Source organism: Heloderma suspectum, chromosome 1, assembly GCF_057233095.1.
Source record: "Heloderma suspectum isolate Gila_16-S chromosome 1, 16-S_ref, whole genome shotgun sequence".
NCBI classification, from domain to species: Eukaryota; Metazoa; Chordata; class Lepidosauria; order Squamata; family Helodermatidae; genus Heloderma; species Heloderma suspectum.
The window spans coordinates 344,015,447-344,040,409 of record NC_139458.1 but is presented as its reverse complement, the minus strand read 5'-3'; the positions used below and the strand labels follow the sequence as shown (position 1 = coordinate 344,040,409).

The 24,963-nt window shown below is 40.8% G+C and overlaps 1 protein-coding gene across 11 annotated transcripts in view; it reads right to left on the bottom strand.

The window, feature by feature from the left end:
- The window catches only part of UTRN (utrophin), a 507,208-nt gene that overhangs the window by 171,383 nt on the left and 310,862 nt on the right, over positions 1-24,963 (bottom strand). For all 11 annotated transcript variants that reach the window (XM_084827754.1, XM_084827752.1, XM_084827759.1 and 8 more), the window contains one exon: positions 2,490-2,662. In XM_084827754.1, the coding sequence (XP_084683880.1) occupies positions 2,490-2,662 (173 nt within the window). The remainder of the gene's footprint in view (positions 1-2,489; positions 2,663-24,963) is intronic.

The window sequence follows — 24,963 nt, the reverse complement described above, 5'->3', positions numbered from 1 at the left end:
GGAAAAGGTCAGAAAGCCATCTAATCCAGTCCACTGCTATAAAACAGGAACTGCCATCAACAAGTTTCCCACAGAGCAATCTACACATTGGAGACCACATAATGGCAGAAGCAACCAGCTACATTACTGAAGGTAACTGCAAATAGTACTTATGCCTTGCGCTAAACTAAGTCTGAAATGCAAAGTCAAAATTACCAAGTTCTCTTTACTGTTTGGAGGATTATCTGTGTATTATATTTTGATGATTCACTCTTCGCAGAGAACTCTCTTATTATGCACCTCCAAAGTGATACCTCTGGATTTCTCCCACATGCAGCTGATAAATGTCATCTGAACATCATGTTCCACGTGTATACACAAATTAAACAAACTATTAAAATGGTTTTAAATCTGATTGTTACACACCATTCATAGCAACAATCACTATCTCATCCTCAGACTGCAATTAATGACTGGCTGAAGTAAATGACTTGAGGGCAGCTTGGGCCATTAATTTTCCAAATGATCATTAATCCCCAAGAAATACCAAGCTGCTCAATTGTTACTGCTGGAACTTTGCAGCTGTTGATTAAAGTATTAACATAAATGTCTCCTCATCTCTTTCTTGCTGATTTGTGAGGGAGGCTTATAGAAGTCGGACATTAATCGCACTTGTTTTAAAGACTCACGGTGTAAGCTGACACATGCCGACCTCCCAAGCTCCTCAGAAAAAGTAGAACTTCACATTCTGATGTGCGGTAACTAAATAATTTTGGCTTTAAGTAAATAGTGTATTTAACTGTCCCGTAGCTTGGTAATGTCATTGTCCAACTGGTCAAGTTTGATCAGTCACTGCTGATGGGATAGAGATCTCGAACTAGAGCATCTAGCTCTGTAGCAGCGCTCAGGGAGCTAATAAAGGACAAAGACAACCATGAACAGTTTTCTCTTCAGGGTATTCTTCTGAAAACAGGATGAAAAGCATTCACCAGTCACACTCCCCAGCATCAGCTGAATGACTGGATGACCAAAATAGAAATTCCGTTGGTGGAGATTGCCTAGGACACTCGTCTTTAGCTTTTCTTTCTCCAGCACCATTCATTCTTTGCATCACTGCTGCTCAAGTTCTGACCCTCTGCTTCCTAGTGTGCCCCATGTTCCTGCCTCCTGTGAATTCCCAGCCCCACATAATAATTTATTCTGTTTATTATTGTTTTTACTTATTTTAAACAAATAAGTTACGTAGTGTATTTCATGGACACTGCTAGACTGAGCTCAGACACCCTGATCCTGCAGAGTATGCTCACCCTGAGAAAGGCTTGACATCTTGTCATGTAGAGCCTTTTCTCACGCCACTGCTTTTAAGACTATTCAGTAGGACCAAATTTATTCTGATGCTGAATATGAGAACTGGCAACTTGTGGTTGCATATTTCTACTGGGGAGCAACCTATGGTGTTAAATGAGTAATGTCCAGCATTACTAATATATATAATTTTTAGAAAAGTTTAATTCTCAGTAATCTGAACATTGGTAATCCAGGTTGCTTTTTCCTGAACAAGTTTTGCAACTGCATTAAATACTTTAAATCTGTTTGAATGACACTTCTTCAGTCATGGTGAGGTTGGGAGAGGGTCTTGGCCTCTTTGTGCTTCCTGCTCCCTGCAAATAGAATGTAATGTTAAATGAGAAAATCCTGCATTTAGAAAATCTTCATTTCATGGTCAGGGAGAAAATAATTGCTGATTTAGGCATTGCCTTCTGCACAGGGAGGGGGACGGGAAAGAAGCACATGAGTTCGATTCCTGCTTCCAATCTCACTCCATTGGGCCTTTTGACACAGAGCCACTTCACAGAGCACTGGCTGACACCAGCCCTGTACATGACAACAATTTAAAGTGCCCATGTTAACCTTTAAAACTCTAAACTGTTTTGGGATAAGTTATCTTAAGGGCCACTTTCACACGTATAAACCCGCCCATTTGTTAAGCTCTTCTTTGGAGGCCCTGCTCATTAGCCTGCCATTATGTTGGCAGTCACTAGAGACTGGGCCTTCTTGACGGTGGGCCCGTGGTTGTGGAACTCCCTCTCAGCTGATTTACACATGGCCTTACCTCTTTTGGACCACATTCTCCTAACACTACTGCTGACTTAGCGTGCAATCCTATGTCTGTACAACTTATTTCTGTCTAAACATGCATAGGCTTGCAGCCTTAACGAATTTTACCTAAAGCCTTGCAGTATGGTTTAAGCCACCTCTCAATTTGCTCTCTTAAACTGTGTACTATTGTCTGATCTGATCATTTTAATGTGCCCTAATGCATTTTATGTATGCTGCCCTGTGAGGGCTATGCCCTAAAAGGCAGCCTGGAAACAAACATTATGCATGTGTTTGCTATGTTTTTATGCTATGTTCTTCTGTGTACGTGTAAAATGTTTCAAATGTACACATTAAGAAAGTAGCATATGAAGCAGCCCTCATTCGTATCTTATTCTCATATTCTATTTTACCTGATACTGGCAGACTTTGCTTTCAGATCATTCCAGCGTTGGTTCATATCATCAATGCGGTGCTGTAGCAGTGCAGCCTCCTCAGAGTTTCCCAAGGCTTTCACCATCTTCTGCCTGTTTCCATCAATACTCTTGAAGATGTCATTGTGGGCATCAATTTCAGCCTGGATGTCCTGGGAAAACAAAAGCAAACAAACAAGAAATCCAATGATGTTAATGCTGTACTTCCAACAACATATAAAAACTACAAAGAATTCTTCTCCCTTCTCCTGGTGAAAGCTATCAGTAATCAAGATTACCACATTGGAATATTAGGGTTAAATCCAACGCTACGCAAGTAGACTGCCACTCACACAACAGGACTTTCTCTTGCTTGCCTCCCCTCTGCAGTCTGCCCCCCCCAACCCAAAAAATCTTCTCCAGAGGCTCCCCGAACTCTCCGGAGCAGAGTCGGGGGACATGCAGTGGGCTGCAGCAGGGAGTGTAAATTTGTTCTACCAGTGGTTTCTGTGTTGTCACTGGAGGATGGCCAGTATTAGATACAACCAAGATTTTACAGATCTGCTTTAACAGCATATGCTTTTGAAATACTAGAAGGTAGGAGGAAATGTGATACATTCAGTGCAAAGTACAAGACCTTATTCTGAAGATTGCTGTCACAGTTCCCTGGCATGCACAAGAGTTTCCTATACTATTATAACACTTTCAAATTATCAATAAAGTACATGATTACAAGCCAGTATCACTGTTGACATTTACATCAAGGACTACTAACACAGATTATTAAATACATCACATTAAATACATCACTAGCACTTCATGTTAGCCCAAGCAATTTAAGACAGGTCCAAAGAGACAATTTTTCACACAGTGCAGGGTGCTTCTATGAACTCTTGAGGTTTCCTAAGGAAAAGCAACACCCCCACCCCCACCCTCCCCACACAGTACCAACAAAAAATAACCCCATTAACAATAAACCAAACCCAGACATGTGAACAGCAGAACCCATCCCCATGTGGAAGTGGAGGGAGAACACATGGACTGAAATATTCCTTCTATCTGGAGTAAGCAGCTGAGAAGTGCTGAAAGAGTACATCCAATATTCCAAAACTAGACATGCTCAGATTACAAACTGTTAAGTCTTCTGAAGATCCCAGAACAGATTTCTCAGGGACATAGACATTTCTGAAATTGCAGAATACAATACAAAGTATGTCAATGTTTTGTGTTTTAGACTTAAATATTTATGTGAAATGCTAGATATTGAGACAGGGGTGATGCCAGTTGGCATCCTACAGGCCAGATGCAGCACACAAAGCAATTTCATTTGGCCATGGTGGCCCCTTCCCAAACAATATTTTCAAGTAAAAAAATAAGATATTAAAATCCCACAATTCAGTGTTCTCTCTCCTTCTCTCTTGGCTTTTCTAAGCTATATATAAATGTCCACAGTTGTATGTATGTGCAATCCATGTACACATAAGTGTTCATGTTCCATAACATTTAAGTCCTTACTCCTAGGCAGTGGAAAATTTATTTTGGAGCTGACTGCTCCTGATCCCTGGGCCATGCTCTAGAGAACAGAATTGCCCCTGAGAATACAGACTTTTAAGAAGTTGACCGACCCTGCTCTATGAAATCAAGAAAAGAAAAGCTTTCATTTTTCAAATGAAAAGCAAACAGCATTATAAGGTGAACACCAAGATAATTGTCAGGGATGCTTTCCAACATCTGGGCAAGAATGTTTAAACAGACAAATAGAAAAGCCATGGGACATATAGTATATCTCCATGGGATCAATCAGTGAAGATTATTACAGGAACCTTGTGGTGCTATGAACATGATCATCCTTTTTGAGAAGAACACATTTAACAAGCTTGGAATTCCTTAATGATCTGATTCTTTCATATTCTGTTCAGCATGTTCCCATTTCTCCCAAGCAAGCTTTCACAAAGGTGCCCAAGAGGGTAGTGTTGCATCTAAACATGGCTGTTAAACACACGACAGGCATTTTAGAATTCACTGACTGTTCTCATTCATTTAGGATATTGTAAAATGCATAATAATCCTCATGGGGAAAAGAAAACAGATGTAAAGATGAAAATATGAAATCTCTGGGAAACATTTGATGCGTCACCCAAGTTATTTACTGAAATGAAACTTGGAATTATTTGTTTCTTCAGAAAGAAAGAGAAATATTTTTTGTCACCCAGCATGTTTTTTGGGAAACAGAACCCTCCCTCCATTCTCCTCCCCTCCCCTCCCCACCACACACACACACACACACACAGCCTCAAGCTGACGCTAAACAGAAGTATCTAGAATGCAAACTGGCTAGTAGATTTTTAATTTCAAACCCACAGTACCAGGTTTAAGACTTAAATTCATGCTGGCAGACAGGTTGTGGAGGAAAGTTGTAACCAGTTTTTAATTTATTTTCTCAGGGACAAACTAGATGTGACACACGTATTTTATCCATATGTCTACAATATCCACAGAAAAGATAGGGAATGGGGAGTCTACTCTTTACTTGAAAAGGAGCACACAAACCCTTCTCCTTCTTTATCTCACTGCAATCCACTGCTTGAAGGAATTTTTCCCTAGCCCAGCTCACTTCCAGTATGAGAGCTCAGCTTGGAAAAAATGGCTTAAAGCAGCAGAGAAAGGTAAGGCAGAGCAGGAGGGAAGCTTTTGACGCTCCTTTTCATATAAAGGGTAGACAGGCACTCTCCACTCCCTCTTCATATGTGATCAGGGCAGGCATGTGGATGGATGACCCATCCTATCTACCTTGTCCTTCAGAAGTGAGATCTACTGATCTGAGCAAGACCTATTCCCAGGACATGTGCAAAGAAGTGAAGGCATAGAATCTCAGTGGCCACACACACTGAGATTTGGTGGGTGGCTACTTGTAAGTGGGCCTTTTCTGCAGTGGTCCTCAAATTGTGGAATGCTCTCCCTAGAGAGATCTGTCTGGAGCCTTCTTTGTTGACTTTTTGATGCCAAGCAAAGATCTTTTTATTCTCCCAGGCATTTTAAACTGCTGCTTGCTTTATTTTTAATATATGTACTGCTGCACTTTTAAATCATCCCTGTTTTTAGCTGTTCAGTTACTTATCTCCCTTAAATGATTATTTTTTGTTACTCCTTTTCTATCAAGACTTGTAATGTGTTCTGTTATTAGTTTTTATCATTGGCTATATTGTTTTTGTTTTTATTATGTATATCGCCCTGACAGCTTTGCCTTTGGGCACCTCATAAGCTGAATGAATGATATAAATAATACTGATGTGGGATCTTGCTTTTTTAGCATTTATTCAATATTCTGGTGCATGCCTTTAATGCTGTAATTTGCTCTTCTGAAACATATGGTGATATTGGCAGAGAAACACCAATCCCAACAACTTTTTAGGATTTACAAACATTGTGCTGGTCTATTTTGATTCTGTTCTCCATGCAATCTGGCTTTAAAAACAACACTACACCTCCAGTGTTTTCTCTGTTTTCTTCATAATCACTTGCATTCTTTTGTATTTATATCCTTGTGAATCCCTTTCATCCCATTTTTAATCCCTTGTGACACTGACTCTGATTCTTCACAAATACTCAGTTCAGTTCTAATTGGCTCAAATATCAATAATATAAGTGCAGCTGAGAAGAAAACACACACACACACACAGACACACACACCCAGCAAATCAAGTCTTTCAACTTTGACCCTTTAAAATAGAGTCAGAAGCAAGCACTCTTAGCTGCTTTAGCTGTACTTCTCCAATGTTCCATGCTCTCTTTCCTCGCTCCCCAGCCCCTCTAAAGGAGGCTATACAGAATTATGATTCCCACCCCCCACGTACCATTAGTTGGTTATTTAGGGTTATCTACAGTAAGTTCTCTGGAGTGGAATACAGGCTACCAAGCTAAAACAAAAAACAAAAAAGTATGTTGTAACACTTATTTCTATGGCAAATTGTTCCTGTAGCACTGTTTACACAGTTTCCAGCACTATAGTAATATCTAGTAGCAAAATTCAAACAGCTTGTTCCTGAAAACAGCTAGTCCTTTATTTCTTCTCTACAGTAGTGAGAGGAAATGCTCTTTGCCTCTATAGAACCATGATTTATAAATAAATTAGTCCACTTTTCACTCAAGCGGAGTTCCCAAAAAATCATACAAAACCATTGAAAAATATAGAGTACATTTAATGTATGTACATATGCAAGCTACCAGAACATTGGGGGACCCCGAAGAACCAACATGTGCGAAGCGTGGTTGGATTTTTTTAGATATGTGGTTTGGAATGCAAATTATCACAGATCCATTTAAAACAAGGCTGCTCCGATGCAATATAGCACACACACAGAGCAGCTGTGAGGACGGCCACACTTCAGTGGTAGAGCACCTGCTTTGCATGCAGAAGGACCCAGAGTCAATCTCTGGTATCTCCAGGTAGGGCAAAGAAAGAATCTTGCCTGAACCTCTGAAGAGCCACAGCCACTCAGTGGATCAGTATTCTGATGCAGTAGAAAGAAGCTTCCTATGTTCCTGTGCATGCAGCAACAAAGACCAAAAAATGTTGAAAACCAAGTTTCCGATGCAAAAGGTGAGATAGGGAATGGAATCCATTCCCTCTTCCCAAACAACCAATCACTGGCATTTCTACTTAAAAAAAATTCAATTATTTTATAAATATTCATGTTCATATCCCACCCTTCCACTTCATTTGCAAAGCACTCAAGGCAGTGTACAACATCACAACTGAAAACAGTCATTAAAAAATGATTAAAACAAACACCACCACATCAAGAACATGGCCAGTTAAAAATCTAGGGGATAAAACAATGTCAACTAGCTATGTCAACAGCCTGCTAAACCAACCCAGTCTTTAATGGCGTCTAAATGCCAGTAAAGCAGTTCAAAGTGGATCTCCTGGGCAAGGAGTTCCACAATCTGGTGCTACTATGGAAAATGCTCTCCCACAGGTCCTTGCCGAGCTTACTTCTGATGGTGTTGGGACTCCTAAAAGGGTTTCTTCTGATGATATAAGCAGACAGAAGGAGACGGTCCTTCAGCTATCCTGGACCCAAACACTTTAGGACTTTAAAGGTGATCATGAGCACTTTGAATTGGATTAGGAAACAGACTGGATGCAAGTGCAGATTATGCCTCTGCAGCCATGGCCGTATGATCAGGATGGGATATTACACATCCTGCACCCCATTCCACAAGCACATATACCCCATCCAGCTAGAGGATGCAGAAGCATAAATCAACATGCATACACAAGCAGAAGCATAAATCAACATGCATACAGCCCTTAAGTGGATCAGAGACCTAAAAAGTAAGCAAACTGGAGATGCTGCCATAGTTTGTAATTGTCCTTTCCTTGCAACAAAGAGCCTATAGGCAAGTCTGAAGGATAAAAATCTGGCAAGCAGTCTGGAGCAGGAGGAGTGATCAGACAGGACACAAACAGGCAGGGTGTCATCAGATGCCCGAAGATCAGGGTGGTAGACAGCAGATCTTTCAGAATCCTGGAGAGAGCTCAGGGAGCAGACTTGTTCCAACAAGAGTGTCTTCTCAACTGAGGCCTTTTAAGATCTCTGAGCCCGACTACCTTTTTCATGCTCCACCCCCTTGCTGAGGAGTACAGAGCCTGGCCTGAAGCCGAGCACTCCACCTCTCTGTGAAATCATGCTGGACACACTGCTTGTGCTGGTGAACTGGCTCCGTAGAGAATGGACCTTGGAAGCAGGTACACTGGCCCTTTTTTGGATTGCAGTCTCTGGACTGGACTCTGTGGTCTCCAGTTATGGTTATGTGCTACCTCCAGTGCCAGAGGCAGCATGCCTATGTACACCAGTTGCTGGGGAACATGGGTGGGAGGCTGCTGTTGCACTTGTGTCCTGTTTGTGTGTTCCTGGTCAACAGCTGGTTGGCCGCTGTGTGAACAGAATGCTGGACTAGATGGACCCTTGGTCTGATCCAGCATGGCTCTTATGTTCAGTTCAGGGGTCTCTGGTATTTCAGTCCTGGGAGTGTTTGTTCTAGGCTTGGGGGCCTCAGGAATCTCAGTCCCAGGGATCTCTAGCAACTTGGTGGTCTCTGGTTCAGTTGTGGTGCTCGGGCCCCATGCCTCCTATGTCAGCACCACTAACCCCTCAGTGTCTATGTCACTGCTGGACTCCTGGGTTATGACAGATTTAGAATACAAATCTATCCACTTTCAAGTCCTCAGATGTCATTTTCCACAGAAGTTCTTCTCCATCTCAGAATGTTAAACAAGATTCTGTTCATGTGCATTCAGAATTCAAGCTGGCCACACTGCTTTTTAGGTTTATGTGCAAATGTTATTTAATGTTAACCCTTCACTCTCAATGAGATGATCATTTAAAATGGCCATTGTTCACTGTGAAAGGATGTGTGCTATGCAGAGCAGGAACAGAAACCTTTTAATGTTAACCTTTACTCTTGATGAAACTCTTGTTGACTTCTGTGAACTGTGTAACAAGACCACCCAACCAAGCAGGCTTTTGTTTGACAAATCATGTTCTCTCTCTTTCTGGGTCAGTTCTTTTGATTGTTTCCTAGAAATGTTTTATGTGGTTGCTGCCCCGTCCAGATCTAACACTCTCTCTTGTTCCTGGGTATGTTTGTTTTGGCAGGGGAGGCAGCAGTTAAATTTCCGAAGAGCTTTCAACCATGGGTGGTGTTTGTAACTACAATTCCCAGGGAGTAACATGAAAAGGCACATGTGTATGGCATCACCAGAATGAGCAGAAAGAGTACTCTCAAAAACAGACTAGCTTTTTTCTCAACACTCACCCAGAATGCGTGTAAAGACCAAGCTGATTCTGAATCTAGCTGAGGAGAGTTCACCCATAACTAAAGCAAACTCAAGCTTTGGACATGTGAACTACAGAAATCATGAATGTTTCCCTTTCATTCAGCTCCATTCCCTTCATTTTATATCCTGAGTATTAGATTGTGATGCCTTTGGTAGGCATTTTTAAAACTGATTTCTGTACAGTGCTTAGTATATTTTAATGTAAATAAATAGAAATTAATCACACAGCTGAATGGAATACCAAGGCAACAAGGCCTGGACCCTAACCATTTGACAGAAACATTCCAAACCATATGTGCATAACGCAATACTTCCCCCTCAAGCGCACACATATGTACAGACAAAGCAGTTCATGCCACTACATACTAATTAAGGTCTAACAGACAACTAGATGAAACAAAGAAAGGAGAAGAAACTAAGGCACCCAATGCCTGAAATTGAAATTTTATAAAGTAATTAAGGATGAATATTTTATAAAGTAAATTTTATAAAGTAATTAAGGATGAATATGAAATTCTGCCGACAAAAAATTCTGCACAGGTTTCTCAGTTGTCTTATCTTAACTCTCGAGTGGCACCAATATGATACCAATCTGACATTCTTCTACTTTTGAGAAGATATAGATATATTGGAATCTGGGCTTGGTTCAGACTGCAGATGCAGTGTTCCAGTTTGAACTTCTAAAATTTCTTACAGGTTACCAATGCACACCAACAATATGTATATCAGCTAAATCCGCAACAACAATAAAAAAACTTTTTAATGCAATCGAATTGGATCAAGGTTTCCTCTTGTACTATAATTTAATCAACACCTGAGTACATGGAATACATGCAAAAGGTGATGATGTAATTTTGCTACAGACATGAACTGAAAACTGCAGCAAACTCTATATGCGCCAATTCCAAAATTAAACCAGAAGGCATGTAGAATACAGGGAGAAATTTAGAATTCTCCAAGTTAAACCAGAAGGTACTGTATGTAGAATACAGGGAGAGCTAACCCATGCAACAGGGGGAATCCAATCACCAAAATTAATCAAGATGGCTATAGCAGAGCAAGATAAATCCACATACAATTAAGAAGGCAAACCCCAAAACCAATAGTGACACTAGCCAGTCTCCTCTGAGAAAACTGCCTCATTTTGGTGTTAGGGAGCCATCTGCTTGACCTGATTTTGAAGCCAAACCCTTGAGTAAGCTTCCTCCAGGTAGCATTCCAAAGACATGCCAAAACTATTTTAACCCTTGACCTTTTTGTTTGCAAGTAAAAATATAGAACCTGTGTCATGCTCTCTGTGTGGAGGCCTAAAGATCAATCCATACACAACAATCACAACCAAATGGAACTGCTTGCTTCCAGACAGATGTAATCAAGAGAATCTCCATTTGGTCACTGCTAACAGGAACTTGCTGTCATTGATAAAGCACCCTGACCTCTGTAGGGCAGGCTAAACAGCTTACAGCATTTTGAATCCAATACTTTAGTTATACTTCCTGTTATAAATCAGCCCCAATTTCGCCTCTGTGTCAAATTCTCCTGCTTCCAACTCAGGATACCTCTTAGGCTGGTCTGCCCCTGGAGGCAGAGAGTTTCCGGATTGCCTTTGAGGACTTTCTTGCTAACATGGATGGCACCTCTGCCAAACCCTTGGTCAATCTCTGGAATGAAGACATGGTCCAGGCAGTTGACACAAGCGCCTCTAGGCACACCCTTCTGCTGACTACAGTCCATTCTGCCCCTTGGCATATTGGGGAGCTTGAAGCCATGAAACAGCAAGGACAATGGATGGAATGTGAGTTGAATCAGACCAATACAGGCTAGTGACCATTTTAGGACCTATTCTGTGTCTTCAATTGTCGCAAAAGGAGATCTTACTTCTCTGCCGCAGTTGCATCCGCAATTATATACTGGAGTTTTTCTAAATGGGGGCTCTTCTTCATGAGACACAAAAATGATCTACCTCAACCCTGGACAGGAGACCGTTACTTATTTACAAAACACTCTGTGGGTATAATTCTGCCTATGGATAAAGTCACTTTGGTGCAGTCGAGATAGAGGAGGCTCTGGTCATTTCTCTTTGGATGAGTTTCAGTTATTAAGCCTGAAGTTGATCCCAGGAAGGGGTATTGTCTACCACTTGTATATTCACCTCTTGTACATCTTGGCTAGCAATATCAAGCTGAGGGGGAGTGACTGAAAGTTCAGAAAGTGGAAAGATGACTGTGAGCCTGCTCTTGATGAAACCCTCCTTGGATTCAGATTATTTTGCCAACTACTAACCAGTTACAAATCTCCGCTCCTTGGGGAAGTTGCTTGACTGCACAGCGGGACCAGTGTACCTTAAGGACCACCTTCTTCCATACAAACCTGCGCATGAACTAAGATAGTTAAACTGGGGCTCTGCTCCAGTTCCTCTCCCCCTCATGCTTTATAGGGTAGATTATACTCCCCCAACTTGTGTCCTCTAGATGTTTCGTACTTCAACTCCCATCAGCTTCAGCAAGCATGGCCAAGGGTCAGCAATGCTGAGAGCTGTAGTTCAAAAGATTTGGAGGGCACCAGATTGGAGAAGGCTGGGCTAAATGGATGTCTACTGGATGTCTACTGGATTTTGGTGTCCTGCCTATAGAACATCCTCCCAAGACGTATTTGCCTGGCATTTACATTACTATCTTTCAGGTACTGCACAAAGATTATTTGTTTTCCCTAGAATTTAGTGCCACTTAACTGCAGATTTGTTTATTATTTTTTTTTTCTATTGATGAAGGGATATAGTTCAGTAACAGAGAAAGTCCCATATTCAGTCCCCAGCATCTTCAGGTAGGGCTGGGAAAGAATCCTGCCTGAAATGCTGGAGAGCCACTGCTGCCAGTCAGTGTCAACAGTACTGGGCTAGATAGACCCACAGTCTGACTCAGTATCTGACTGCTCATTGGACGGACAGACACTGAAGCTGAAGCTCAAATATTTTGGCCACCTAATGCGAAGAGAAAATTCACTGGAAAAGACCCTGATGCTGGGAAAGATTGAAGGCAAAAGGAGAAGGGGACGGCAGACGACGAGATGGCTAGATAGCATCACCGATGCAATGAATATGAACTTGAGCACACTCCGGGAGAGAGCAGAGGACAGGAAGGCCTGGTGTGCTATGGTCCACGGGGTCACAAAGAGTCGGACACGACTGAATGACTGAACAACAACAACAACTGACTCAGTATACTTAGCAACTTCCAATATTCCTGATTGGAATCTTCTGATTTTAGTTTTATTCAAAGGTTATAAAGGTTGTTGTTTATCTTGTTTTAATTTTATAAGCTGCCTTAGGGGCTGTGTGCAGAAAGGCATAATTTCTTAAATAAAGGCTACAAATTACATCAGGGTGGAATTGCTATTGGTATTGCGTTCCAGCACAATTGACATTTTCCAGTGAAAAGGGGGCTGCCACTCCATATCTTCTGAGGGTAGGAATAGGTCCTCTAACTTTTTACAGAACTGTAATTAATACATACCTACATACCTATATTAAAGTATCACATTTATTGTGGGCTTACAAAAAAACAAACCAACCGAAAATTATACATTGCCTACTGATTTAATCTGAAAAATGCATCTTACCCCATGTGTGAATAAATACATATATTCATTGTTTGTTTTTGACAACTGCAGATATCGAATACTGCTGTTTGAAAGTTCGTGTATTTGACCACAGCAGGCTAGAAATGTGATAGCTAGTAAACACTGTATGGGAATCATAAATCTGCTAATGCAGTATTTAGCGCACACAGCCAAAGATCATCCCACTTGACTGTAATGTGAATCCACCCGGGTTAGGGCAGTTCAAGCTCCTGTGAACACCATCTGCCTCTTACGTAACTGCCACGGTCCTACCTTTGTGATTCCTTCCTGAGCCAATTTAGGGGAAGTTGTATCTCCTTGATACTCAGAAGACTTGCGTTCCTAGCAATCAAGTCATGAGCCAAAGCAGCCAGTATGACAGCTACTCCATCATATGGGAAAACATGCAGGAATTATTTATTTTAAATATTTACATACCACCTTTAAGGGCTTTACAGCCCCCTTGAAGCACTTTATACAGTAACACAATTGACAGTGAAATCATGTAAACATATATTCATAGACACAATACATAATCAATATAAATAATCACATTATCATGTCATCTACAACCAATAACACCACAATAAAAGCAGCTGCAGTTTTAAAAATCAATTTTAAAACCTGAGCCAATTTCAATTTGATCAGTAAAAGTGGATGTAAGCAACCATATCTGATATATCCATTTAAAAACACACAGTAAGAAGGCCCAGATGAATTTCCAGTGGCAGGGAGTTCCACATTGATGGGGCCACCACTGAAAAGGCCCTTTCTCTTGTACCCACCAGGAGGACAGAGAAGATTATCTTAATGGCCAGGCAGGCAGGCTTGCATTGGTGCAGGGGATCCTTCAAATAACCCAGTCTCAAACCATTTAGGGCTTCAAATATAATGACCAGCACTTTGAATTGGGCTCAGAAGTTCATGAACAAGTAATGCAACTGGTACTGAATCAGTGTTATCTGCTCCAATCACCTGGACCCAAAATCAAGTGGGCAGGTGCATTCTCTACCAGCTGGGGCTTCTGAACTGTCTTCAGAGGCAGCACCAAGTAAAGTGCACTGTGGTAGTCCAGTCTGGATGTAACTAGAGCATGGACAACTGTAGCAATTTTGATCTGATTTCTTCAGATGGGGCACAGGTGGTGAATTGGCCAAGGCTAACAAAAGGCAATCCCAGCCACTGATGCCACCTCAAGGCACTCCTGGCCACTGACTGCCTCTTTGCCGATAGCACTGCATCCAAGGAGTGCACCTCATCTTTTGGAGAAGTGCAATCCCACCCAACATTGGTCAGACCCCTCTATTTACATTGGCAGATTTCCCCACCAACAGAACCTCTATTTTAATCAGATTAGGCTTCAGCTTGTTAGCCTTCATCCAACGGAGAACTGCCTCCAGACATTGTCACAGTCTCACTTAGATTCACAGATAGAAATATAGGGTAGAGCTGAGTATCATCAGCATACTGGTGGCAATTTAGCCAAAACTTCGATATGACTCTTCCTGGTGGCATCCTTTAAATGTTAATGGGCATACAGGACAAGACAGAATCTTGAGGCACCCCATAAAACAAAGGCCATGGGGTGGAACAGGAGCCCCCCAGCAACACCTTCTGGGTCCTCCCCTCCAGGAAGAACCAGAGCCACCATGCCCCCCATTTTCACCCCAGCTAGGCAACCTGGAAGGATACCATGGTCTATGATAACAAAGGCTGCTGCGTCCATGAGAACTAATAGGGCTGCACTCCCCCAGTCCATTCCGTTTCACGTACCATTCCGTTTCATGTACCGTATTCTGTACCAAAACCAGGTTAGAAACCAAAATGAAATGGATCCAAATAATCTGTATAAACCAAGACCACCAGGAGCTGAGAAGTCACCACCTTTTCCTGTATCTTGCTCAAGGATGGCACATTGATACTGGAACATAGTTATCCAGCACCAGGGGATCCAAATTTGGCTTTTTTATATAAAGAGGTCTAAACACTATCTTTTTAAGGGCAGTAAGATACTACAACCTCCCTCAGAGATGTCTTAACAACCTCTAAGTTACAGATGTTAATCCCTAACCTGGAGGATTCCAATAGCCAGGCATGGATCCAAAGGGTAGGTAATGGGTCTCGATCCTCCAAGAAGCTTGTCCACATCCTCAGGCTATTCAAGCTGAATCATATCCATCACAACATTACTAGATGGTGCCCTAGCTCCATCCACTTGTGACTCTGTCAGAACTATGACATCCATCAAATTGGTTACAACAAGCTGACAAGGGTTCCCCCTTCCATATCACGAAGGTTCCTCACCAATCAAAATATTTCGGCTGGCCATTTTGCAGGTACAATAGCAGTGAAGTGGGATTGCTTCTCCAGTATCTAATGAAAAGCTCACATTCAAATTTCTGATAATTTAAACAACTATAACTACCAAGATTCTATCCCATGAATACCAAGTACAAACTATCATGACAATATGTAAGTAGGCAACACATTATTTTTGGAAAGAAAAAAAAGTTAGACTTAAGCTAGTATAACAGGAACATGGATTTGTAGCTTCTATAATGATTCCTAGCTTTTCCCCTTCTTTCAAAAATGTGACATCAACTCCCTTGATGCTGAACTTGTTATCGTTAGAGTAAAAATGCAATGGGAGGCAGGGTGACATTACCAGCTGGAAACCAAAATTTGCAGGCAGCAGACCTTCTCTGAAGAAGAGAAGGATGTAAGTACCAGCACGGGAGCTACTTTCTAAACACATCATTAAACAGCCTGAAAGCTAGCACATTAAGACTACAGCTTGCTAACCTTCAGTATCTGATCTAGACTTTTAACATTAATAGCTGCAATTACAATAAAGTCCAGCTACTGGTAATAGTTACTGGTTCTCAGAGGGAGCCAGACATAGTGACTAATTAAGATTATACTTACTAAGTTAAGGAGTTAAAACAAACAAACAAACAAACAAACAAACAGAACCCTTATTAATGCAATTTGTGTTTTAGGAAATCTCCATTAGTTAGCAAGTGGGATTCACAAGAAACTTAAACTATATAAATGTTGTGTACACTTATTAATATAATTTATGCCAAAACAGCAGCATTCCATAAACTGGGCTTTTAAGTTCTCATACACACAGCCCTTACATCAAATCCTCTCCATTATTTAGCAGAACAAACCCACTACTGTTGTCACAAGCACGACTGTAGAAACAGTACTTTCACACATATTTAATTACAATGTTCAAAGGGTTAAAAAGATGCACAGCATGTACAAAATATGTACAAATTAGTAATTAACATAGTATTAAATTAAAGTCTGAAAATATTCAAGCTAGAAAGTGTATCTTGCTCCTGCTGCTGTACAATTTCAACTTTTAATATGAAGATCTCACAGAAATAAGTCAAGTCAAATTTTAGAATTTGATACATGTCTGATATCAAACAAAGCTCTGGAACTTTAGGAGAAAAGCATATATTTCAATGAATATAACACATTCAAAACCAAAGTATCGACATTTTCTCAACTTTGCTCTTATTAGGTTGTTTGTTAAGAGAAATACTGAAGGGAGTAAAAGAGGGAGGTGAAGGGGTGGAGAAAACAAGGTTCCTATTTGGTGAAGCCAGTTTGATGCTTACAAACTGAACTGCTCCCCTCCCACAAAAAATAGAGCACAATTACTTTCAGCAAAAAGTTATGAAGTGCTTTCTGCTGATGGCAAGCATGAGATGGGCACTGTTCCCTGAAAGGTCCCTTCTTCTCATAACTTGGCACTGCTGAATACTTCTGGTACTTATTAAGAAAGCAAAAGGAAGAATTTGATGAATTAAATGCTACACCACCACCAGCAATACAAGAAAAAAAATGCCATTGCAGAACACTTTTAAAAACCTCCACATCTGGGTAGCCTCTCAGATAAAGACTAATGGAACTTTTTCTTCTTTAAAAAAAAATAAGTACTTGAAACTCGCCTACTTCATACCTTTTCAAATGTTGTCAGCACTTCCCGTAAGCTGAAGTTCAGGCCAATCATTCTTCACTGTCCCTTTGGCACCTACATCTTCCTAATAAAGGGTTTGAAATCAACAGTCTGTTGCCTTAAAAGGTATGTAATACATGTATTTTTCCAACTATACCTCTTGAAAGGTCTTTGGAAAATCCTGATCATGCATCTTTCTTGCTTTGCATTCCTTCAGTGGCACTTTAGGCCGCAACATTTCATTGCCCCATTGTGCCCCATTGTTTTCAGGCTGGATAGTTCAGGGTAAGTAAACTTAATTCTGCTTGTTCTGTTAACCAGGTTCCATGATGCTGGCATGTTTTCCTCATCTCACTAGACCGCCCAGGATTCCCGTTTGCTCACCTAACTAATGACCTGCAGGCCCAAAATGTTTTCTCTCCTGGGCCCCAAAGCTCAACGTTTGGTCTCAATTACACTGCAAACAACACTATGTCCTTGTGGCACATAAAAGAAAAAAAGAGGAAAAAATACTGTGCCAATGTTTCTCCATTTACAAATGTATTTCATTTAAAAAATAAATTTGTACTGTAAATCAATAGCCAACTAGTGACTAAAGTAGTAAGGATGTCACTTCAGTCTGAAGGAAAAGTGGGGAAAAGGAATAACCAAATGCTGGACAAGAGGCTACCTCTTCTTGTTCTCTCAAACACTCTCACTCTCTCTCTCTCTCCCCCAGTCACCAGCAGACCTGTGTTGCTATGGAAATAACCAAGCCAGTTTCACTCCAATTTCCTCTGCCTGACTAGGCTAGGGGATGCTGTGCTGCTTTCTGCTGGAAAAAAGTTGCTCATTTTGTTTCAGTAAAACTCCAAAGCAAACACTCACAATATAACCTCTCCAACCTCTGCAGGGGATCTTGTCCTTTAGATCCCCCTCGAGCTCTAACAACAGAGCAGCAATCCATCCCTAGGATTTGTTTATTATTTTAATCAGCATCCTCCCTTCCACCACCCCTCTGGAGCTAAGCACAGTCCCACTTCCTGGAGGCCTCCCGCCCTCCCTTCCTGAAAAAAACTTTTAGTACCTATAGAGGAATGGAAAATCCTGGACCATCAACTCTGCTATTTTACAACTTCTCTTACTCTCTTCTTCCAAAAGAAACCCAAACACCCAGTCTCTCTAACTACAGCTTTGAAAAGAAAAGAACGACGTTAAAACAAAACAAAAAGCCCACCAAATGAAAATGGTCAAAGTAACAGTAAATGCCTTCAGAAAGCCCGCTGCTACTCTGCTCCCATTACCTCAGTCTCAACACATGCAGATAGTTTTCATATGAGCCCTTTTGCTCTCATTTCAGCAGGAAACCCGACACCTGGAGTTTGGCTACTAGGCAATCACTTCCAATTTTGTAAAAAAAAGAAGTCCATTTCAAAAAGAGGAAGACTGCACATTTCAATTATTGGCAAGGTTTTCTTTACATCGTATGGGAATGTACAGGCAAAAGCTCTGATATATTTCCCAGCTAGCAGCTAATTTCTAAAAAACTGAACAGTCACAAAGCCTCCCAAACATGATGGCTTTTACTCATATCAGTTCTGTCTAAGCTTAGCAGTGGTTTCAATCTCTCTTCCTGCCCTAGCCACTGTGTCCATTACATGTCTATTTAGGGTGCAGATACCCAAACTCTCTGAAACAGGTAATGGTCTTTGTCAGAGCCTTGCCACTTTGAAAGTGGTGCTGCAAAAGAACAGACTTAGTAAAAGGCATGAAGGCAGTGTTTTATTTCCCTTATGTCCAGAAAGTTTGTTGTTTGAAAAAAAAATTATGCACATTAATGAAATGCCATTAGAACAGTAAACGAATGAAATATAGGTAAACTAATGCAGTTGACCAATGTTTCTGCCAGTACTGCAGTGGAGACCATTTTGCAATACAAGAACTCATCATGACAGTCCCCATTGCCATGTCCCCAAAGAGACACCAAATTGCAAGCTGTGTTGATTCATCTCTCTCTGTCTCTCTGCTGTCTGCACGTGCAGGACCGGCCCAAGATATTGTGCTGCCTGAGGCAAAAAACAAGATGTCTCCCTCTCCCATTTCATGTAGAAAACCTGACTGGACTGTTTCTTCATCACTGGTGATGGAACAGCATCCTCCATTGAACCTGAAGGCAGCAGGCTAGCTTAGGGAGCATAGGGCAGGCCATGAGGCACACAGCTCTCCTCCAACACCATCTGCCGCCTGAGGCCACTCCTTCACCCTGCCTATCAGTAGGGCCAGCCCTGTGAATGTGTACTAGGTCCTAATCACACATGAATTAAATATAGGTCTTAATTACATGTTTGAGACCAAGCCACCACAAAAAAGTTTCCATTACAACATTGATAGCTCAGAACAATGTATTATTACTGGGAAAATCAATTTCTCCACCAGCTACTGACCAGGTTCGGACAACACAGCTATTGTGGGTGGATCCAGATCTAATTATGGGAGAAGCCAGACGCAAAGTGGATGAAGTTTGCACAGGACTGCATAGCTCTTTCTCTCTCTGTGCCACCCCCATCCCTTTTCTACTTCACACACACACACACACACACTCACTCAAAGTGGAAGAGGAAGCAATTCCCAAAGGGGCATTCTGGAGAGCAAGAGTGATCCAAAGAGCTAACTGACATAGAGGGCTGCATGAAATTAGGCTGAGCGCCACATGTGACCCTCAAGCTGTAGGTTCCCACCCTAGCTTTTTTGTCTCTGTATGTGACACAATTACAGCTATACTAAGAAGCACAATTAATTCCTGGACTTCCTTGCAATTGTAATCCATTCCTAAATATATGCCATATAATGAGGAAGCTCATATACACAGGGGCTTCACATTCTCATCTTTGAGAGGAAATAGTGAGAATGTGGGCATTTACAGGAAGTCTGGCTCTAGTTCACATTCCTGTGCAATTGCAAAAATATAATTCGGTTTTCCTCTTCCTCCTCTCTCTGTCTTTCATGCATGCACACACACACACACACCTCCCTCATTCCCCAGCATCCAGTCTTCCTAGCAAAAACAAAAGCATTGTAGAACAAGATAGACCTTACAAAGATTAAAGGCACCAAATGCAACAGCTTTAGGAAGCTGGCATTCTGTCAGTTTAAGCACTTGTACAAATATGTTTCAGCTAATCTTCTAGGGATGAAACTGGCTTATCACCACAAGCAGTACCACAGCACAGCTTACCTTCCAGAACTTTTTTGCTCAGTGAATCCTGCGACTGAGTTTATATAAAGGATATAACAAGAATGTTCTGGTTCAATTAGCACAACTTCCACAAATACTATTACCAAATACAGTAAAAAGGTTTTAGTGGTAAAAGTTCAATTTATGTTGCTGGGACATGGGTGTGTCAACAGAAGAGGACATTGCAACAAAATATATAGCTACTTTTAAAATGAAGAATAAATGCATAATTCAACAGAGTTTTTAATGCACTGGATGGAACTTTTATGAGCTTCCACCAGGCTTTAAAAACCTGGCTTTTCAGGCGGGCATTTGGGGTGGTTTACGGTTTTGTTATGAGAAGTGCTATTTTGTTATGTTGTTTTGTTCAGTTGATTATGTAAATTTGTTGTATTTCATGTTATTAGCATTGTACTCTGCCTAGACAGGCTGGGTAGCTGGCCAGATGGGCGGCTAACAAATCCAATAAATAAATAAATAAAACTTCTGAAAATATTTACTCCATAAATGAGGAACTGCGGCAGCATCCAGGGTAGCATTTGCAGCCAATAATTGTTTCAAATATGGATGACTAATGTTGTCAAGAGGAAATAAACAAGCCTAAACAATGCAAATATTAGGAGCCTTCCAATGCATATTGAATATCATCAAAATATATTTCTTGGTTTATAACACACCCTGTACAAAAGCATAAAGTTGTAGTAGACACATTTATTTCAGACAACAGACTTTAACCATACATTCTTCATGTATGAGAGCGGCTTTTGCAGCAGAGAATTTAGGAAGTACAGATGTCTGTAACTGGCAATTTTAAAACTTGCTATGCCATGAAAAGTGTTCAAATACTGATTACTACACCATCACAATCACAAAAAATGACGCATTAGACTAGTGTTACAGCAATATTTATGGTCGCGTTGCAGGCAGATGTATCAGTGCTAATGAATAAGAGCTGGACTATAAAGAAGGCTGAGCGCCAAAGAATTGATGAATTCAAACTGTGGTGTTGGAGAAGACTCTTACAAGTCCCCTGGACTGCAAGGAGGTCAAATCAGTCAATCCTAAAGGAAATCAACCCTGACTGCTCATTGGAAGGACAGATACTGAAGCTGAAGCTCAAATATTTTGGCCACCTAATGCGAAGAGAAAACTCACTGGAAAAGACCCTGATGCTGGGAAAGATTGAAGGCAAAAGGAGAAGGGGATGGCAGAGGATGAGATGGCTAGATAGCATCACTGATGCAATGAATATGAACTTGAGCACACTCCGCGAGAGAGCGGAGGACAGGAAGGCCTGGCATGCTATGGTCCATTGGGTCACAAAGAGTCAGACACAACTTAACGACTGAACAACAACAACAACAACAACAAACATGAACCTCTTTCCTATAGCAGACACAACCAATATAAAAGAAGCATTGTTATACACAGTCCCATATATTTCATATAGGATGTAACTTGGCAATTAAACACTAAGGCTGGATTCCTATATAGACTTACCTGGAAGTGAATCTCATTGATTAAGTGAGGACTTCTGCCCTAAAAGGCGGCCAAGAAATATTTTAAATAAATAAATAAATTAGTGGCACTTACTTCTGAGTAGACTTACATAAGATTGAGCTATAAGTGCCGAAGAATTGTCTACACAGAAATGGATGTGCAATCCATACAATTTCTACTGACTAGCCCAGAAGCCCATGATCTATAGGTACAATAATGCAACACTTACACATTATTCTGTCTGAAATAGGGCATGAGAACATACAGACACACACATATAATACAAACGACAACAGAACACAACATCAGTGCTTGAAACCATACTAGTCTCCAGTGAAAAGTAATTTTATCAACCACAAAGGTACAGAGCAGCCATAAAAACAGAAATCTTGAAAGAGTTAGGGATAAGTAAGTGCAAGTCAACCCAGCAGAATCGATAAAACTGAAATTACTTAGAAAAAACAAACACATTCCATTGCCTCCAAAAACGAAAAAAGCCTAATTGACGCTGACATGACCCTACAGCTCTAAAGTTAAATTAAAGCATAGAAACCATGTCACTGAGTTTTACAAATATCTTTCACCTGAGTCTTGCCACTCAGCTTTGGTTTTAGACAATAAGATAGAACAATATGCTGGGCCACTGAGATTGCCTCTAAAACATTTCCTTGGTGTTTGAGACTTTGACAAAACAATGCTGTGTGCTGGTGTGACATTTAAACAACCTTCCTTGAAAAATATCAGTCCCTTCTTTTCCCCCCCAAACACATTTAAAGTTAAATGTTTTATTAATCCAACAACCTGAAGACAGATACATGAATTCACAGTGGTATAAAAGAAAGCCTCGTACCAAAGATAACAAAGGATGTGTTCAATGGGAGAAATAAAGGTAAAATTACTGGCCCAGTTCAAACACTCAATTACCGGCTTGCTAAACCATAGTTTTGCAGCCAGGAATAAGCAACAGCACTACATGCTCCCTCCTCACCCCTCCCCTCCCCTGGCACCTACGTGCTGGCTTAATTAATTCACAGATAGCCCCTACATCCAAAATGATTCATTGTGGTTTAATGTTAGTTTGCTAACCAGGATCTTAACCATTTGAAGTTGGTTTAAGATCCTGGTTCGTAAATTAACATTAAACCACAGATCCCCATTTAAGACATAATGACTAACTGGTTTAACTAAAGCAGACTGTACATACTAAGGAAGGGAAAGTGTGGGGCGGGGGAGGGAGTGGGCCTGTCTCTCATCTCTGGTTGCTAAACTAAGTTTCAGCAAGCTGGGAAGTTTGTATACAAATCAGGCCACATCAAAACATCATGGTTCAGCTTAGGAGGATGAAAGGGTAAGAAAATTAATTAATTCAAAAGTGTGTCTGGATTTTTCTACACTCATGTCTCTATTGTTAACCAGGAGTTTTTCATACATTACGTTTTAAGTGTACACATAAACGTTTTCAGTATACACCTAAAAACATTATGTATGTCAAATTTGCTTGCAAACACAGATGATATACAGACATGCATTTGAGGGAGGCAGCATGGGCTGCAACTCCCTGTCAACTACATACAGGTTTTCCCTGTGTAATGTATGGAATAGTACCAACAGTGATTCCCTTGAGCCAGAATTTCATGGAACTCATACTAAGAAACAAAAAAGGTCATTAGTTGTTTAGTTGGTTCAGAAGGCTGCCAGTTTAGGAAGAGGTCTGCATATCTGAAAACGAGTGTGGCATAGTGGCTAGAATACTCAACTTGGAACAAGGATTCCAAGTTGGATTCAAATCCTTGCTCAGCCACAAATCTCACCAAGCAACTCAGTCTCAACATAACCTCTCTTACATAGAGATGGGTGAGCCCTCCCCCAAGGCTCTCCTCAGATTGGTTCATCTGGAATTGGCACTAGGATTGCTGGGAGCAAGAAAGGCAGAACATTTTGATCCTCCGTTTTTGAAAATATAAAATTCAGCTGTTACCATCCTTGATAAAGCACACAGGGCTCCTTATCAGTAGAAAAGAGAAAGAAACGAAGCACTCTTTGTGAACATTTGGTTCGCCCAATAAGGGTGTAATCCTATGCATGCTTAGAAGAGAAACATCTACAACTCCCAGCTAGCAGGACTGGCTGGGGAACCCTGGGATTGTAGGACTTTTTCCTGTCTAAACATCCATAGGATTACATCTTTAAAATATTACACTAATATGAATTTTTGAATTTTTCTCATGGCCAACATGGCTACATATAAACTTCCATTCCCTACTTATTGCCAAAAACAAAGGATTGAAAACATGCCAAAATCAGCAGTAAGAACAGTACTTTCCTTTGTAAGTTATGTTTTAAATATGCAATTTTCAGGTTTATTATTTAGCTAACTGGCAAAAAAGAAGTACGTATTACAGTGTATTTGATCTTGTGTCCTATAGCCTGCCAAGCAAAACCTTGTCAATTACCATGAATGCCACATCAAGAAAAAATATATAGTTATTCTGAGGCTTGTGTCTAATTCTAATAGGCCTTGTCCGTTTTGTGTCACTTTTGTTTTCATCTCCCTTCAGTGTATGAATGCTGACTGCTTCATTAACACCTAAAATCCTATTAAGGTACTTTCACATCGTCAGCTTTCTAGATGATCAGTTTTTAGGACAATAAATGCACAGCTGTTACCAACTGTTGTAAATAGTCCAGACATCTTCCCTCAAGGATGAACTTCTATTACAGGGACATCACTTTTCACAGCACTGGATGCACAGTATTTCTGGAAGAAGGGATATTTGTCCTGAAAATAGTACACATGCTCCTATTGCAACCGCTGAATGGAAAGTGACTGGTGCAACTGCCACAGCTACTTGTGATGCAATGGTGATGATCAAAATAAACCCCATGCCATCCACACATGTGCACATTTGTAACTTCATGGTTCATTCATACTTGTGCTGGGAAGAGCCACCTAACCTCAGATTATCACAGTGTCAACCTATCCACATGCACCACGGTCCCATCATTTTGTGAACAGTTTATAATTTGTTTTATTCAGGCTGTCCATTTCTCCTCTATCACTGAAATGTATATGATCCTCTGTGCTCCCTCCCTCAAATACTGAGGAGGGCACAAAAGTGGCATAGTAAATTGGAAGAGGGAGATTTGTCCCACGCATTAGATTGCTGAGAGAAAGATAACGGTGTAAGTATGCTTAAGTATAAGTTGCAGACTTATTTTAATTTCCAGTTTATGATTTGTCTGGGATAAATGTTTTTTCTTCTATTAATAACAGGATCCAGCAATGGAAGGAGAGCTACTTGTCTGAAGGGACACTTGCTCCTTC